We start from the raw sequence: 17,376 nt of genomic DNA, 5'->3' as shown, positions 1-17,376 counted from the left end.
GGTCTGACTGGGAGATAGAGCTGTGTGTCATTGGCGTAACAGTGGAACTGAATATTATGTTTGAGTTTGTGGGGAAGCGTATAGATGGAGATTAGAACGGGACCTTGAATCCTAAGGTAGAAACCTTGTAAGAAGAAAAGAGAATGTGGATATTTAGTGTGTCCTCATTCTTGCTGATTAGGATAGAGTCAATATTAAAAATACCTTTTAACACCAGCACTAACTGCATCCTCCACAAGGAAGCTGAATCAACAACTTTCTAAAACTAAATCCGAACATTAGAACTATCCTGAAAGAGTGCACCTGGGTGTACAAACTGGCAGCTGAGTGTAAATGTTCTTGCACTTTTTAACATTAAATAAAATCAATAGACACAATGATGGCTGCTCTGTTCACCCGCCATCTATAGCTTACACAGTTTGGATGTTTTTTTCAGAGTAGAGTCAGACAATCAGCAGATATCCTCTAGTCTGTTCAGTACATACTCCTGCTCTGTCCTCTTTCCCTGCTGAGCTGCAGTGATGGACAGTTTTACTACGTATCTGAAATACTTTCTAGTATTTGGTATTTGACATATTTCAAGTTTGTTGTTCTTAAAGGAAACTAAATAGGCTGCTAGTGGTATTGTTTGGGTCAGAACTGCCTTGTGTTTGCATTGGACAGAAAGCAAGTTTCTACAGACTTTACAAGAGTTTAGTTTCAGTATTATTTTTGTATTTACAGTTTTGCTTAGAAACAGTAATATTCAGCTTTGTTGTCTTGCTTCCACTGGGGTTCAAACAGCCTTGTGTTTATTATAAACATCTGAATATTCTGGCATTTTGTACAGATTCAGAATATCCACTATTACATATGTATGTTCCTGTATTTTGAAAATACCAAATAGATGTATTTTATCTTGATACCTTTTCTGGCAGCAGTATTTTATTTTATACATTTATTTAAAGAGTATTTTGTAAGAATATACAAGTTACTGTATCGTTGCCCATCTCTGGTGGAGGGTCACTATCACTGAGAATGTATTTGGTGCTTAAGAGGTTGTAACTTTGGAAGATATCCACTTGTTCTGTCTAAGTCAGACTGCTGAAGCCTCATTTCAGCTTCAGATACACTTTAAAACGAGGATGGTGGATTTTGTCCCCCATCTCTTACACTGGAACTATGAGCAGGAGGAATTCTTACAGCAATTAAAGCCTGTTTTAGGTATTTTCAGAAAACCAGACAAGTAAAAAACAACTAAATAAGATGTTAGAAATACTTTTATCAAGATTTTAATTATACATTTATTGTACATTTTGTTCTGTGACTGAAAAAACATCTGCCAAAAGGGTTTATTCTGCTTTTTTTGTATATTTTAATTTTCCTTTTGTAAATGTTTTTAAAAAAAAAGTTTTATTGAATCACTTTTGATGCCGTTGATGCGGTCCACATTTCAAAATAAAATAAAATAAAAAGTTTATAGGTATATTTTTAATTTGTTAAAAAAAAAACATAAAAAAATGTTTTTCTTTGTGATTTAATAATTGAAAGTATTTAAATCTATATTATTTTACACATTATTCGCCAACGTGTTGTTTTCATTTCTGCTTTTCTTGCGTCGTATATTTGCGACATTGCCGGTTGGTGTTGTGTCGTTTCACTTTACGACAGTTGTGACAAACCAGAAGTGTGAAGTCAACAGCAGCTGCGGAGTTCTTAGAGAAGAAGACTGGTGGTGTTTTAACCTGGAGACAAACAGAACCCCGACATGCCCTGAGACAGGAGAGCTCACCTGAGGGACCGGACCGGAACCACGATGATAGAAACTAACGTTACTACAGGTTCCGACAGCTTCCGTCCGCAGCGCTAGCTCCGGAGCTAAGCTAAGTTAGCCAGAAGCTAGCGGGGCCAGTTTGTCAGCTTGGGTCCCGGGACCATGTTCAGAGTGTGACAGCCTGAAAAGTTCACCCTGACCCCCCGGGGCAGACTCTGGACGCGGACTCTAGGCGGGCTCTGAACAGGATGTGGCTCCAGCAGCGGCTGAAGGGGCTCCCGGGCTTGTTGTCCAGCAGCTGGGCCAGGCGGATCCTGATCGGGCTCCTGGTCTTCCTCATCTTCTACTGGTACTTGGGAGCGGAGCGCAGGTGGAGGCTGTTCGGCGGCTCGGCCATGCCCGGCGGGGCGGCCGGACAGTGCCTGCTGGCTGAGATCCACAGGTGGAGGTCGCTGGTGGACCGAGGAGAGGGGATCTACAGCACGCCCCAGGAGCAGGTGGACTCCCCGTTCGTCTCGGGGAACGGACACATTCTAATCGACATTGACGCGAACAAACTGTGGGTGGCGTCCTCCTCGCAGCCCGGGTCGGCTCCGGTCCACCAGACTGAATACTCTCCGAGGGTCGGAGTCCACCTGGAGGGGAAGCGAGTCGAGGCTCAGGCTGCCATGTTGTGGTTCAGGAAGGGGGCCGTGCTGTCGGTTCGCTGCGCCTCCCCTGCAGGTCTGCAGTCCACCCGGGACTGTGTCACCATCAGAGAGGAGTTCATCGCTCACAGGAGCAGACCCAACGTGTACCTGCAGCGGGTCCACATCAACAACCCGTCCGACAGGCCCGCCTCCCTGGACATCTCCTCTGACAACCTGTCCTTCGGCAGCAAGTTCTCCACCAGCGTGGAGAAGCTGGAGGACCGGGACGTGGTTCTGTGCTCCGGCAGGGTCCCTGTGGAGAATAACCGCATGGTGCTGGTGGTGGTGGTCACCAAGAAGCTGGGCAGCAGGATCCAGGTCCCTGCTAAGTCAGAGCACACAGACCACATCCTGTCCGTGGTGTGGACCTCGGAGCCCATCGAGTCCTCCAAGCTGGAGGAGACTTTCAGCAGCCTCAGAGACGGAGCCAAGAAGGAGCTGGGGGAGCTGCTGAGGGCCAGCGTGGACGAGCTGGTGGCGGATCACCAGAAGGCCTGGATGGACCTCTTCATTTCAGGTGAGCCAGAAACTGGGTTTTAGGAGATCAGAGTCCTGTACATGCGACACACACAGGGAAGACCATGCAGAAATCTATAAGAGGGAACACACCTGTACCTGCTGAAGGTGACTCTCTCACACCGGCCTAACGCAGCCTCTGATCCAGACTCATTTGTTGTTCTGGAGGCCGTGACCACTGATATGATCTTTATGGTGGATCACGCTGTGCAGCCTGTGGAGACGCTGGTGTTGCACAAGTGTGCATATCTTCTGCTAAATAGTGCACAAACAGACAGATGTGAACCGAGTGACAGACTCACACTTTCATTTAACACAAGAAGTCAAAACTAAAATCACACTCTGTCTGTGAGGTTGTTACAGATCAAGAACAACAAAGCTGACGGGTGTGAAATGTATTAATTTAATCCACAAGCGATCAGCTGGACTGAGTTAGAGCGTTGTACAAGACAAAATAATAAAGGGTATTCAAGAGTAAAATAAAACAATAACAAATATTTTCAATTCAAATTAGACTTAAAGCCTTGACGTACCAGATAAAAGTGTAGTCTGACCTCATGAAACTCCCGCTTACAAAAATGAGGATCATCAGCTCAGTGGGGAACCAGTATTTATTCTGTTAGTGTGGCGGCCATCATGTTGAGCTCTGGGTTACAGATTTAAAAACATTTAACAGCAGCAGTTCATCAGAGTCAACGTGAAAAGTTGTGCACAGTGTAACAGTAAGAATGTGAGAGCTGTGAACTCTCATACCAGAGTTTGAGCAACCGTAGCGAGAAGAACCAGACGACGACCGGAAGAACCACTCCAGCCTCACACACAGCCACACACTCTGGTTTGTGGAGTTTTACTTATACACACGCACGCACGCACGCACACTAACACACACACACAGACACAGACACAGGATACACACACAGGGTACACACACACACACACACAGGATACACACACACACAGACACAGGATACACACACACACAGGATACACACACACACAGACACAGGATACACACAAGATACACACACAGGATACACACACACACAGACACAGGATAACACACAGGGTACACACACACACAGGATACACACGCAGGGTACACACACACACACACAGGATACACACACACACAGACACAGGATACACACACAGGGTACACACACAGACACATGATACACACACAGGGTACACACACACACAGACACAGGGTACACACACAGGGTACACACACACACAGACACAGGGTACACACACAGGATACACACACACAGGATACACACACAGGGTACACACACACACACACAGACACAGGGTACACACCCAGGGTACACACACAGACACATGATACACACACACAGGGTACACACACACAGACACAGGGTACACACACAGGGTACACACACACACAGACACAGGATACACACACAGGATACACACACACAGACACAGGATACACACACAGGATACACACAGACACAGACACAGGATACACACACAGGGTACACACACACACACACACAGGATACACACACAGGGTACACACACACACAGGATACACACAGACACAGACACAGGATACACACAGACACAGGGCACACAGGGCACACACACACACACACAGGGCACACACACACACACAGGGCACACACACACACACACACAGGGCACACACACACACACACACACAGGGCACACACACACACAGGGCACACACACACACACACAGGGCACACACACACACAGGGCACACACACACACACAGGGCACACACACACACAGGGCACACACACACAGGGCACACACAGGGCACACACAGGGCACACAGGGCACACACACACAGGGCACACAGGGCACACACACACACACACAGGGCACACACACACACACACAGGGCACACACACACACAGGGCACACACACACACACAGGGCACACACACACAGGGCACACACACACAGGGCACACACACACAGGGCACACACACACAGGGCACACAGGGCACACAGGGCACACACAGGGCACACAGGGCACACACAGGGCACACACACACACACACAGGGCGCACACACACACACACACAGGGCGCACACACACACACACAGGGCGCACACACACACACACACACACAGGGCACACACAGAGGATACACACACACACACAGGGCACACACAGAGGATACACACACACACACACACGGCACACACACACAGGGCCTTTGTGAACAACTTCTTCTTTATTCCTTCAGGTGTAGAAATGAGGAAGATCACGGACTCCCACACACCGTCTAGCCGCACGGTGAACACCACCCTCTACTACATCTTGTCCTCCTTCGCGGCGCCCCTGCTGGATCGGAGGCTGAGCGGCGAGGAGCGCGCCCGTCTCGAGTCCAGCCTCAACTACGCTGACCACTGCTTCAGCGGCCACGCCACCATGCACGCAGAGAACCTGTGGCCCGAGCGGGTGAGCAGCGCCGCTCAGATCCTGCAGCTGGTCACACTGTGGACCCTGACCCTGCAGAAGAGAGGCTGCAAGGTGCTGGTGGCGGCCGGGGCCCATGGGGCCATGCAGGGCATGGTGCTAAGCTTCGGCGGCCTTCAGTTCACAGAGAACCACCTGCAGTTCCAGGCCGACCCGGACGTGCTACACAACAGCTACGCCCTGAGAGGGATCCACTACAACCAGGACCTCCTAAGCCTGGCGGTGCTGCTGGACGCAGAGGGGAAGCCTTTCCTGCACGTGTCGGTGAAGCCACAGGAGACGCCGGTGAAGCTGTACGCCTGCGAGGCCGGCTGCCTCAACGAGCCTGTGGAGCTGACGTCGGAGGTCAAAGGTCACACCTTCCCTGTGATGGTGACGCAGCCCATCACACCGCTGCTGTACATCTCCACAGACCTGCGCCACCTGCAGGACCTCCGCCACACCCTGCACCTCAAGGCCATCCTGGCCCACGAGGAGCACATGGCCAACAGGTACCCGGGCCTGCCCTTCCTGTTCTGGTTCAGCGTGGCCTCGCTCATAACGCTCTTCCACCTTTTCCTCTTCAAGCTCATATACAACGAGTACTGTGGCCCCGGCGCTAAGCCCCTCTTCAGGAGCAAGGTATAAATGGCGGCAGCGATGAAAAACACTGCTGCGGGTTTGACTTGTGTGTGTGCTGTCTCTGTTGACGCTCTGCGGGTTTCTCAGTTTTGAGTTTCACCTTGTCTGTGAGTGATTTTATTTTCCATCTCACGTCGTTCCTGTTCAGAGCTGCTTGGCATAGTAGCCCCCCCCCCCCCCCCCCACTCACTAAAGGTGACGCCACAGTTCTTGTTCTGTGTTGAAGGACTCGATAAAGTTAAAGCACCGGTAGAACAGTAGCCTTCACTCAGTGTCTGGACACCTGTCGGACTGCACACCTGTCAGAAGAACTTCTTATGCAAAGGAAGAAAAACAAGCACAAGAGATTTTATTTCCTCTCAGATTAGGAGCTTAATGTTGTGTCACATTCTTCAGGGCCGTACCAGCGTTTATGCATTTTTAATAAATCGCGTATGATTTGCTTAAGTGAAGGAATATTTTCCAAAGTGGTGAAAGGTGTTTGGATTTTAGTTTCACTCTAATAACAATAAAGTGACTTTATTGTCGGTGTTAAAGGAACCCTGTGGAGTCTCTGACCTCTCGTGTGGACAGCTCGTGGTTGCTCGCTTGTGAGACTGGCCTTGAGGTCACACAGTGAGAAGGAAACGTCCACAGGGTGACTATCTTTGACAAACAGAAGAACGGCTTTAAAGCTCCCGGCGATTCTTGACCCAAATAAAGCAAGTGAGTGTGATAATGACAACTCCTTTCAGGGTAGGAAAAACACAACCTAAAATCCCGCAGCATGTGTAGATGAAGCTTGAAGCTTACATGAACGTGGTTTGTAGTAAATGAGCCTGAACGTTGGTATGGTCCTTTTTAAAATGAGTTTTTGTGGCTCTGCTCAGCAGAACTGTGAGTTTAGTGAAAACACTGCACTCACTAATCTGAAGTCTGTTAACAACCTGATGAAAGATAATCCAACACAGACACAAACAAACCTGCAGGTTAGATAAGTCGTCTTCTGCTGTTCCTTTTTCTTTCCTGCGTTTTGATGATGTTTTATATCGAATCACTCGATTAAATTAACAACAAATCTCTGGGTTGGCTTCGGCTCTTTACTGCTGCTGTCTGTCTGTTTCCTGGGAGGCGGTGTCGGGTGGTGGAGGTCTGTTTGTCCTCCGTTTTTAATCCTCCCCTCTGACTTCACCAGGTCTCCAGCAAAGGTGAAGATGACTGCAGTGACACAAGGAGCGCTGCTTGAACACTGCGGTGCTGTGCACATGTTCCACATGTGGTTCTGCTTGAGCTTTGGCAGCATGGGAGACATTAACTTGTGTGCTGGTGCTGACGTCTGCTGTCCCTCAGGTCTGCTGTGAGAGGACTTTAAAACCAAACAGGGCAGTTATTGATTCATCGATTGGTCTGTGGAACATCATGAGAATGTCTCACAGCCCAGGTTTGCAGGTTTAAATGTTTTGTCCGATCAGAAGATGTTCAGCAAATGTTTTGAATTTTAACTTAGAAAATTGCATTAATAATTAATATATTATTTAAATTGTTGCAGATTAATTTGTGTGTAACCTCTGAACAGCCACATTTTATTTGCACGCGCTCTGATCTCACTGGAAACTGCAGTTTCTCACATGCACACAACATGCAGACTCAAGTGATGTTTTCCAGTTGAAGCCCCTCAGACTATTTTAAAAGAGAACTGACATCATCATCTCCAGTGACACGAGACAGAATCCAAGTCACACATTCTTCTAACTCGTCTTGTCGCCTACATTACCCACAATGCAACCCTTCCTCTTGACATTTGTGTGGTAGATTCAGGTGTGTTGTACATGTAGCAGCTACAAATGTCTGAGCTCACTTCTTTTAGACTGCACACAGTTTCACACTCATAGTTTTCAATTGACGCTGACTCAGGTGACATCACCTGAGTACATTTATGAGACATCTCCCTCTGAGACCCTGAATGTCTCATTCTACTTTAAAACATGCAACTCCCCAACACCTGGAGACACCTGCTGAGGAGGAAGACGGATGGCTTTTCCCTTCAACTAACAACCTACCAGATAAACATCCAGGTTATGTTAAGGGACCCCAAATTCACAATAACTGAAAGTCATCTGCAAAATATTTAAATCTCCAAAACGTAAAGAGGTATGGTGTTAATTCAGTTACCTGACAAAAGTAGAATTGGTAGCATTGAAAGATGAGTTTAGCAGTTAATGCTGATCATCTTAGTTTAACATTTGCATTTACAGAAGTCATCTGACCACCAAATCATCAGGTGGATTTTCCAGTCATGTTTCTTCAGAACCAGATCCAGAGGTGCTTTTAGGCATTTCGTGTTTCTGTTCTCTGAACCCGTCTCACAATTGTCGGCCACATCACGTCCAAGTTCACATTCTCCTGCTGCTTCACTCGTCAATAAAAGTCCCATTAAGAATCCGTGTAACCCTCAGCTGCGGTGACCAGTGTTTAAAAGTACGCGTTATTCCAACTTTGGTTTCCTTACATCTGCCCACCGGGTTTTTACATCGTACACACCAAAGCCTGGCGACTGTCAGCTCCGGGATCAGTGGTGAGTACGGTGTTATCGTAACCGAAGGACGGAGCTACTGGGGCCACGCCCCCATTGGTGATGTCACAGCACACCTGTACCCATGACATCATATTGAAACAGCTGCTGTGATGTCACTGAAGTCACCAGGTGCAAATTTGAATGTTTTTAAGGTTGGGCTTCACTAAGCTGTTGGTGAACGCATCAGCAGACTGAAGGTAAAGGACTGCTGCTGCTGCTGCTGACGGCGGCGGCCATGTCTGGATTCTGACTGGAAGTTCATTTGATTATTTAACAACAGATATGAGCGTGTCATGTCAGACTATATAATTTACATGCTTTATTTCATGTGAACCACCGAGTGTGCCTTAATTTATTGATCTCACGGCTGTAATCTGATTGTAACTGATCTTCTTTTGGGGAGTAAGTGATTGTGAGAAAGTGTATAATCGTGTTGTGGATAATTAGCTGTGTGTTTCTGGGTTTTTAGAGCAGCAGTTTGTTTTTGTCATGTCAGCGTTTGGAGTCTGCTGTATCACTGGAATTATTACTTTCTAATCAATAAAAAAAATCAATTTAAAGCTGCAATATTTTTATTAAAGTGATCACTCAAAGTGATGAACGCACCACAGACGGTGTAAAGGAAGAAGACCGCCGAGATGTCACCTGTTGGTCTGAAGACTCCATTTTGGCATTTTGGTCGTCGCCATCTTGTTATTTGGAACCAGACATGACCATATTTGGATGAGAGGGTGGAGCTAGCTAGCAAGGTTAGCAAGGTTCATCTGTAATTCACGTTAACTGTGATATTACCTGGGATTCTAATTTTGGCTAGCGACAAACAGGCTTAAAACAAAATGTACTTACAGAAAAATGAACAGCCGACTCCTAATAAGCTTTTTCAGTGGCGCTGGTTAAATGTCACAGCGCAGCGGCCACGAGTCGCCTCTGAGAGGTCGCCATGGTAGAGACTTGTCAATCACAAGGTAGCCCCGCCCTAAAGCCTCCCCTGCTTCCTGGTCTCAATTTACTAAATGAACATCATGCTGTGTTGAAGAAGACTTGAAACTAGCGACTGAGACCATAAACTCATCAGGAAAGTGTTTACTGAGGGAATAAATCAGCTGAGAAGTAGAAACATTTTCTCACAGACTTCTATACAATCACACTTCTTTCAGTTCCTGCTTGAAACACAGAGGAAATCATACCATGCAGTCAATATCGTTTATCTAACGGTTTTATTTCTGAGTTCCTGTATTTAAAAATAAATGCTTTGAAGGAGAGAAGTGTCTCTAATGAAGATCTGTGATGTCAGAGCCACGACCCAATCACCACACGTTAAGGAAACTAAAGAAACTGCTTTTATTCCAAAATAAGATGCTGCAAACAAACAGCGTCTCTCAGTAAATGACAGATTCTCTTCCACTGATTGGTTACGACTAAGACACGAGGAGCATCTACAGGGACTACGGTGCTGATGAATTCACTTTGAAAAATAGAATAATATACTTTGGAATACAACTTTTCAAACATGTCAGAGCATCTGTCAGGAGAAATCAGACATGAGACGTACAGACCGTCGACAGCCTCCACCTGAAACGTGTTTGAACTGAAAAAACATAATCAGAACATCAGAACCAACAGTTCTTAATTATTAAAATTAAGCCATTCAATCAAGGTGTTTTCTGACACCTCTCATATTTTGCAAAATAAGCCAGTGTGTTGTGTTACCAGAGTCAGGACCCGCTTCTCCTGGGCTTCGTCTCCCAGTAGAGACCCAGGACATGTAGCACAAAGACCAGTTCACACCTGGCCTGTTTACACACAGTGCTGGATCTTGGTTGGTGGTCAGTAAATGTCTCCAGCTCTCATTAAACAGCGTTTCTCCCAACTGCTGATTGAGTTCAGTCCAGTATCTCAGCCCTGAACTAGGATCGCGGTCCTGAATCGCCATCTGCTGGAACTCCAACATGTCAGTCTCTGAGCGCCTCAAACTAAAAGATAAAGTCACACACAAACTCAGCTAAAAAAGAAAAGTCTCTTGCAGTTAGGTGAAAACACACCAGGTGAAGGTGGAGCAGGCTGAGCGCCGCCATTGGCGGGGCACTGAATGAAAAGGTAGTCTTCCTTCAGTTCAGGGAGAAAGCAGTGCAGGACCCTGACCATGAAAGTCCTGGATCTGGACTAACTGTAGCTCTGCACAGGATGCGACACTGATCTTTCTAATGCGCGTTTCCCAAAATGTTCCAAAACTCGGACGCTCGTGCTCCTGGGAGAAAAACTAGAACAAATCAATTGCTAATCGTCAAGGTCTCCTACAGTAACACATGATGACCACGAAGACTACCTAACACTCCTGTTGCTACGTTTTCCTGAAGTTATCAGAGTAACAGGTCCCAGCTGATGTCCTCATATGTCCTGAAAACGTCCGTCCTAGGACCTGAATCAGCTCAGGGTTGGTCAACATGTGGGATCCTGAGCATGTGCTGTCCAGTCACAGTGAGTGTGTGTGTGTGTGTGAGACTACGAGTCTTTGAGCATGTTGATCTGGGCGAAGACCTTGAGCGCTGGGCCCAGTTTGATGTTCATGGTCGCCATGAGGTGGTCCTCCTTCAGCAGCAGCAGGGCCTGTCCATCGATCTCCTGACACCGGAACTCCTCAGCGATCTCCAGACAACCTGCAGCCACAGAGCAGTCAGCAGTCAGCGCACGGCGTCTTGTGAGAACGGTTTCACTACAGTGTTATAATTATTAGTCGTCACCAGAGGTTCCTTTATTGATTATATTTGATTGTTTGATCAGTTTTACCATATTTGACTGTTGTTTGTTTCCTTTTCTGATGGTCTTGTTTCTAATATTTACTCTTGATCTGTGAAAGGTGCTATATCACACACACTTTACTAACTTTACCTGACTGCTATCAGAATTATCTGGTTCTGAATGAAAAAGCAACTAAAATCTCAAAACGTACCATTTTCTACAAGTAAAACTCATCGATGTTCCTTTCTGGTTTATTTTTAATTCATTTTCACATTTGTTGCTGTTACTTAAAGGTGGAAATGGTCTCTGGAGGTCCATCAGAAACAAGAACTGACTTTCCTCTCGTGGTCAACACGAGAACCGGACTCGTACAGTAAAGCTGTGCTGCGGTGGTTCAACATGATGCTGATGAGGAGCTGAAGATCGATGCTAACGGAGACATCGATCCTGTTTTCCTATGGGATGCAGCCAAAGCTTTCTTTACAGGAAGACTAACAGTTCAGACTGCTCTCTAAGCTGAAAAACTGCAGGATCTGGAAGAGATGACGAACATGTAACAGGGCTCCTCTCTCTCCCCTCCATCACTTCTTGCCCCCTGTAAACTGTCGTGACGTGACACAGTAACAGCTGAGGCGGCGCTCACCTGGCAGAGAGGAGATGAACTCGTAGACCTCCTCTATGTTCCACCGGCCGGGGTCGCTGGGCAGGAAGCTGTGAGGCAGCAGGGGCAGCTCAGGGCCCCGCCCGGTGGGCACCAGCTGGCCGGCCGACAGGGGGGACGGCGGCCTTTTGTAGCCAGACAGGTCTGAACATTGGCTGGACTCCCCCTGCGCAGGGTGGACCGAGTGACCGGTGGACAGAGCTGCAGGCTTCTGCACAGGGGGGGCGGTCTGAGTCTGTCACAGGGGTTAAACACAACACGTCATTAGATAAAGAAGACACTGGTTACCCTTCACGTCACCATACTAAGGGATCTTACACACTAACACCATGACAGATGAAGTCCGGCAGCTGCCTCACCTTCTTCTTAGACTCTGAGCCGCCGTGTCTGTGGTTCCCGTGCAGCGCTCTCTGTTTCTTTATGTTCTCCAGGGTGGTTTTGCGGTTTGGGAAGAGACCCATTCTCTTTGTGCATCCCACATTGTAGCTACAAACAAAGATAACACAGTGACCGTGCAGTCTGATACTGAATCATGTTTTTTCCTGTTCATTTCACAACACTGCATGCTCCATGTGTGTTCATTATGTAGTGGTCTGTACCTCTGCAGGTGTTGCTGCGGATACGCTCACTGGTCTGACAGTAGAAGAAGCTGTAAGCTTGCTGCTGTATCTCACAAACATTACTGCTAACTTATACTTCTACCTATGCTGTCGTGAGCATTTAACTTGTGCGTGGGTGTCTGTTTCACCAAAACGCTAGTTGGCGGTGTGGTTTCTATGCTCCACTGTGTTGAGTTTCTTCTTCTTCGTTGGTGATGGCTAGGGTTGGGCGATCTTCTCTATTTTCATATCGTCTGAACATGGCTACTTGAGATCACCGATTGGTGATCTGATTGCCCGGTGTTAAGTTGCAGCAAGTCAGTGAAATGCCAGCATGGAAGAAACAGGCTTGTTAGCTTTAAGAGAAAGCATCTGTAAATGCACAGTACGGTGTTTGCCACAGAATTACCGTGACTGATAGTGAGTTAGTTAAAATTGCCTTAGTATCGGTGCATGAAAACCCAATCGCTGATCCTCCCTGCAATTGTCGGTAGCTGAGCCAATCGGCAAAAGCCTAGTGTAGGCAGCTACACACGATGGAGACTGAAAGTGACCGGATCATGTTGGAGTTGGAGTTGGTCGACGCTGAACTGTCATTACTTTTAGTGAAATTACTAAAACGCAGAAACGTGAAAAAGCATCGGAGGAGATGGTATGTATGACCCTCGAACAGGTTGAGGCAGCAGGACGAGCCGGTAACGTGTTGGAGGAAATGCGACACTAACGAGCCGACCAATCACATCTTGCAGTCTGCGTTGCTGTGATGTGTAGTTACATCTTTAGGGAGGTGCGGTTCACACTATGGTGCAGATTTCACACAGAAGCATAAATTGGTCCCATCACACAGTCAGGCAGCTGCAGCTCAGAACAGGAATACAACATGGACACATCTGTCCAGCTGTAGACTCCAGCTACTAAACATCTGTGTTCTACATGTTTGCTGCACAAAGCGTTCCACTGCCTGACAGACGTCCTAAACATTCAGGTAGCAGCTTTTCTCCAGGTATATGACATCAGCTAACTAACAATGATTTGTGAGTAACAAGCTGATGGAACAAATGAAACTGTTCTGTAGTCAGTTAAAGAGGTGGTATTATGGTTTTTGGCTTTTCCCCTCTCCTTTATTGAGTTATAAACCTTTTTTGTGCATGTAACAGGTTTGCAAAGTGAAAAAGCCCAAAGTCCAGCCCAAAGGGAGTTCCCATCTCCTACAGAAAACTGCCTGAAAACAGCTCATTTGTAGTCCAGCCTTTACTTCCCTTTCTTGTGATGTCACAATGATAATACGTGTCATCATGCTCGCTGAGCAGCTAGTCCGACACGCCCTCAAAAACACCGGTGGAAAAACAGTGAGCTGCAGCACACACATCCTCTCTCTTCCAAACACTAGCTACCCTCCAGGCAGTCAGTGGACAGGAAGTTGTTCCTGTGATGTAGAGACAGAGCTCAGTTAAAACTTTATGGATGAAAGATACTTTTGTTACAGATTAATAACTCACCACTCTGAAACTCTTGCTCCAGTCCATGTTGCTAAGCTGGTCGGCAACATGTAGCCTACAGCTGAACCGAAGCTGTTTACAGTCTTTTCGCTGACCCGCCTTTCTCTGTTTCTGATTGGCTAGTAGTCCGTAACTAGGATCTGCGCATGTGCAACTCCCAACAAAGATCATTTAGAGACAAGATGTATCCTTCAACACAGGGTGAAAAGAGGAGCTGCAGCAACGTGCAGTATGACAAAAAATATGGTGTTTTTTGAAAATGAAACCATGTAAACCTGCTCTGGTACAACCACTAAATAAGATTTTGAACCTGAAAATGAGCAGAATACCACCTCTTTAAAGAGAGTCTACTCTGTGCTGGTCCAGCCAGACATCCATCAGTTCTCATGGGTTTGTCCTGATGATGCTCTATTTCTCAGCGCCGTCTTTTCTGTTCCCTCTCTCACTTTTGAGCCTCATATCAGCCTTTTCAGTCTTACATTATGTAAATATAATATATCTTTAATAAAATATCTTTGGGACATCCACCACAGGATGAACTGTGTAAGTGTAGACACAGTGATATCCTCTCTGCCTTGCTTACCGTTTGGCGCACACAGTAGAACAGAACCTCTTGGACCTTTTGAAGACGTAGGCAAAGTCCACCCTGCCACACAGCTCACAGGTCAGCATGGGCTCCTGCTGGGCCTTTAACTCTGAGGGGACACAGTGAGCACACAGTCAGCACAAGCACCATGGACCAGGTGTCTCCCAGCGTCCACTCTGGTCAGGCCTGTTTCACACAGTGATTGGACAGGTCTGAGAAGTTGTAACAGTAGGCAGAGTCACGTTCTCTCTGAGCTCTTTGTCAGACGACTTTGATTGTCAGGTGTCTTCAGCGTGCAGGCGAGTGTGATGGTATTATTATAATGCACTTCAATATGATGAACCCACCAGATACGGTGAAATATGTCGACACCGGGAAAACACTGAGAAAGAAATAACGGCGCCGTGCTGAAGGTCTGACAGCTTTAAATCTAAAGAGCGTTACCTTTCGGGGAGACGCCATCCATCTTTGAGTCTGCCGTGTGTCTCCTGAGGCTCTCGATTGAGAAAGATGGACGTTCCACCTGCAGACAGAAAACATGTTCTCCATCACAGAGACTGAAACTGATCACAGAACATCAGAAAAACACAACGTACAAACGTGCCCTGGCTCAAACTGGATAGGCAAGTGTGGAAAACGGACCCATGGATGGATAGTTATTATTTTATATCTGATAGATGGCAGCAGAGAGAGGAAGTGGCAAGGGAAGATTTAACAATGAATGCTACATCTGCATTAAATTCTAAGGTTCTGCTGGATTCTGTTCTGTTGGTGTCCACCTCAGGAGCGTTTCTGCTGTCTGAACCAGAAATTTAGCTGCTGGAGCCAAACAAAAGTCACTAATGTGTGTTTGTGCACTAATCTGACATGACACATATGTAGCGTTTGGTATGTTTTGACGCAACAGCATGCTATCGTTATTATTATAATATCCAGATGCATACAAATGTATCTTTAAATTGTATTTTAACGGGTATCCAGGAAGTTGCTTCATTTATTAGGGACTGAAATGTGCATAATTAAACTATCTGAGGCACTGAGGCCTCACACTAAGGAATAACTTGGGTGTTGTTTTTAAAGTTTAGGTTTCTATTTGTAATAATAACACAGCAATCACCAAGTTACTAGCTTAGATCAGGTGATAACAACGACAACGGGGAGAGAAACCGGAGCCAGCAGTCACAACCCTCCAAAAATATTAAGTCTCTGCTGCTGGCAGCCCGTCAGGATGGTCAGTGTTGCTTCATGGTGAACGGCCATCATTCCTTTCTTTGTTATATATTGAATCTGTAGTGTGCAGTACTCACAGGGAAAGGCTCAGCGCCTTCCTGGATCACAAAGCCTTCGATCAGATGGGTGAGGATGTGGGGCTCGGCTGGGGCCTGGGCTGCTTTGGACTCTCCATTGTGTTGGCTGCTGTTAGTGTTCCCGTTCCCAGAGGTCATGACTGGAGCGCAGGCCGCCCCTCACCTGTCAACACAAGCAGCATGGCAAACTCAGCAAGGCTGGTCCCTGGGACCTGAACCCCCCCAACCCCCATCGCTGCTGTTCAAATACACCCAAAATACAAAGCTCAAATCATCCCAACACAGCAGTTTATGTTGCTCAATGTTTTGGCAGTGTTGCTGTCATTTTCTGAGAGCCAATTTTAAAGTTTCCATAGATACAATCCACTAAATACACGTGTCTACTTTTGTACTGTGTTAACTTTATTTCTCAGACAACCTTTTTGCTCTTAGTTGAATACAGGGAAGATTCAGTTCTACACGGGAATTTAATTCATGCCGATGTGACGAGCTTCTCCCAGTGCGTACAATCAGCTTTGAGTCGTACTGTATGACTTATCTTTTTGGTACAATGAGGAAGAAAACCCTGAATTGTCAGATTTCAGAATGCAGTCTGGCGTGACCATCTCTCCGCACAGGCGCAGTCCGCTGGGCTGCCGTGGACGTGTGTGGATATCAAACTCTGACTAACGTTATTAAAATAGATTAAATACTCATTATTACAATATCTGGTAACTTTAAGACTGTTTGGGAAGTATAGTTTTATTAAATTGACTGGCTTTAAATACCCAACGTTATGACTATAAGCCAGTTGATTAAAACCAAACTCCCTAACGAAAAGAAAGCTTTTCCCAAGTTAAACGGCTCCAAACCGATCAATACGTTACCTCAGTTATCTGCTAATAATCAATAAGTAAACTTGCAGTTAGCCTGGTGTGAAAGCAGCTCAGTGTTTAACCTGCTGGCTGGATGAAGTGTTTTAGTTCAGTTGTCTTACTTTACCAGCCGGAGCTCCGGAGGCACAAACAGGCTCTGCTCGGTAACAATGAGGCGGAGAAGCTCTTTGTTCCGCGGCTCCGCGCTCGCTCACAGTCCCGCCGCCCAAAAGGCGACGAGCCGCCGGTAACACCGACTGATGCTCCGCCGGCAGACCGAGCCCCGTTACACGAGGGCCCGCGAAGTTAGCAAAGATTCATAACTGTTTTACTTTCTACTAACAGACACGGTGCTCCCGGTGAGCGCGCGCGTGTGCCCACTTACAAAGCGCGAGAGCGTGACGTCAACCACTTCCGGCAACAACCTTCAAAATTAAAGCCTGTATGTGTTTGTGCGTACATGTATTTGTAATATAAGTTTGATAAATATGTAGAGAGAGATAATTAAATTAAACTAAAGC

At 46.6% G+C, this 17,376-nt stretch overlaps 2 protein-coding genes and 1 long non-coding RNA gene across 6 annotated transcripts; 1 reads left to right on the top strand and 2 right to left on the bottom strand.

Moving 5' to 3' along the window:
• Positions 1-1,393: 1,393 nt before the first annotated feature.
• On the top strand, positions 1,394-9,177 carry kiaa2013 (KIAA2013 ortholog). 2 transcript variants are annotated; one of them, XM_038721607.1, is made up of 3 exons: positions 1,394-2,959; positions 5,203-5,926; positions 7,231-9,177. In XM_038721607.1, exons 1-3 carry the CDS (start codon positions 2,002-2,004, stop codon positions 7,394-7,396), a joined length of 1,848 nt encoding a protein of 615 aa, XP_038577535.1. In that variant the 5' UTR covers positions 1,394-2,001; the 3' UTR covers positions 7,397-9,177. The 2 variants fall into 2 exon arrangements, with proteins under 2 accessions (XP_038577535.1, XP_038577533.1); XM_038721605.1 differs by having other exon boundaries at positions 1,399-2,959; positions 5,203-6,056.
• On the bottom strand, positions 2,863-3,936 carry LOC119904998. Of its 3 annotated transcripts, XR_005444770.1 has the most exons (4): positions 3,712-3,936; positions 3,492-3,604; positions 3,082-3,213; positions 2,863-2,994 (listed from the first exon to the last, which is right to left on the bottom strand). It is a non-coding gene; the product is annotated as an uncharacterized LOC119904998 (long non-coding RNA). The 3 variants fall into 3 exon arrangements; XR_005444769.1 differs by having other exon boundaries at positions 3,082-3,604; XR_005444771.1 differs by lacking the exon at positions 2,863-2,994 and having other exon boundaries at positions 3,003-3,213.
• A 635-nt stretch (positions 9,178-9,812) lies between the features above and the next one.
• On the bottom strand, positions 9,813-17,252 carry phc2a (polyhomeotic homolog 2a (Drosophila)). The gene is made up of 7 exons (XM_038721638.1): positions 16,978-17,252; positions 16,002-16,164; positions 15,139-15,217; positions 14,692-14,803; positions 12,370-12,496; positions 11,993-12,245; positions 9,813-11,267 (listed from the first exon to the last, which is right to left on the bottom strand). Exons 2-7 carry the CDS (start codon positions 16,137-16,139, stop codon positions 11,113-11,115), a joined length of 864 nt encoding a protein of 287 aa, XP_038577566.1. The 5' UTR covers positions 16,140-16,164; positions 16,978-17,252; the 3' UTR covers positions 9,813-11,112.
• Positions 17,253-17,376: the final 124 nt, after the last annotated feature.

This window comes from Micropterus salmoides, unplaced genomic scaffold, assembly GCF_014851395.1.
Source record: "Micropterus salmoides isolate LMB-PRFRI ecotype aquatic unplaced genomic scaffold, ASM1485139v1 Ms_hic_scaffold_16, whole genome shotgun sequence".
Taxonomy (NCBI): Eukaryota; Metazoa; Chordata; class Actinopteri; order Centrarchiformes; family Centrarchidae; genus Micropterus; species Micropterus salmoides.
This window is presented reverse-complemented; position numbering and strand designations above follow the sequence as displayed.

Excerpts from the sequence above, each read along its gene's own strand:
- phc2a (XM_038721638.1), bottom strand. The coding sequence starts at position 16,139 with ATGACCTCTGGGAACGGGAACACTAACAGCAGCCAACACAATGGAGAG. Across the intron at positions 14,804-15,138 it reads GGATGGCGTCTCCCCGAAAG|AGTTAAAGGCCCAGCAGGAG; the intron begins GTAACGCTCTTT and ends GTGTCCCCTCAG. Across the intron at positions 11,268-11,992 it reads GTTCATCTCCTCTCTGCCAG|GTTGTCTGGAGATCGCTGAG; the intron begins GTGAGCGCCGCC and ends CTGTGGCTGCAG.
- kiaa2013 (XM_038721605.1), top strand. The coding sequence starts at position 2,002 with ATGTGGCTCCAGCAGCGGCTGAAGGGGCTCCCGGGCTTGTTGTCCAGC. Across the intron at positions 2,960-5,202 it reads GATGGACCTCTTCATTTCAG|GTGTAGAAATGAGGAAGATC; the intron begins GTGAGCCAGAAA and ends TTATTCCTTCAG. Across the intron at positions 6,057-7,230 it reads AGCCCCTCTTCAGGAGCAAG|GTCTCCAGCAAAGGTGAAGA; the intron begins GTATAAATGGCG and ends TGACTTCACCAG.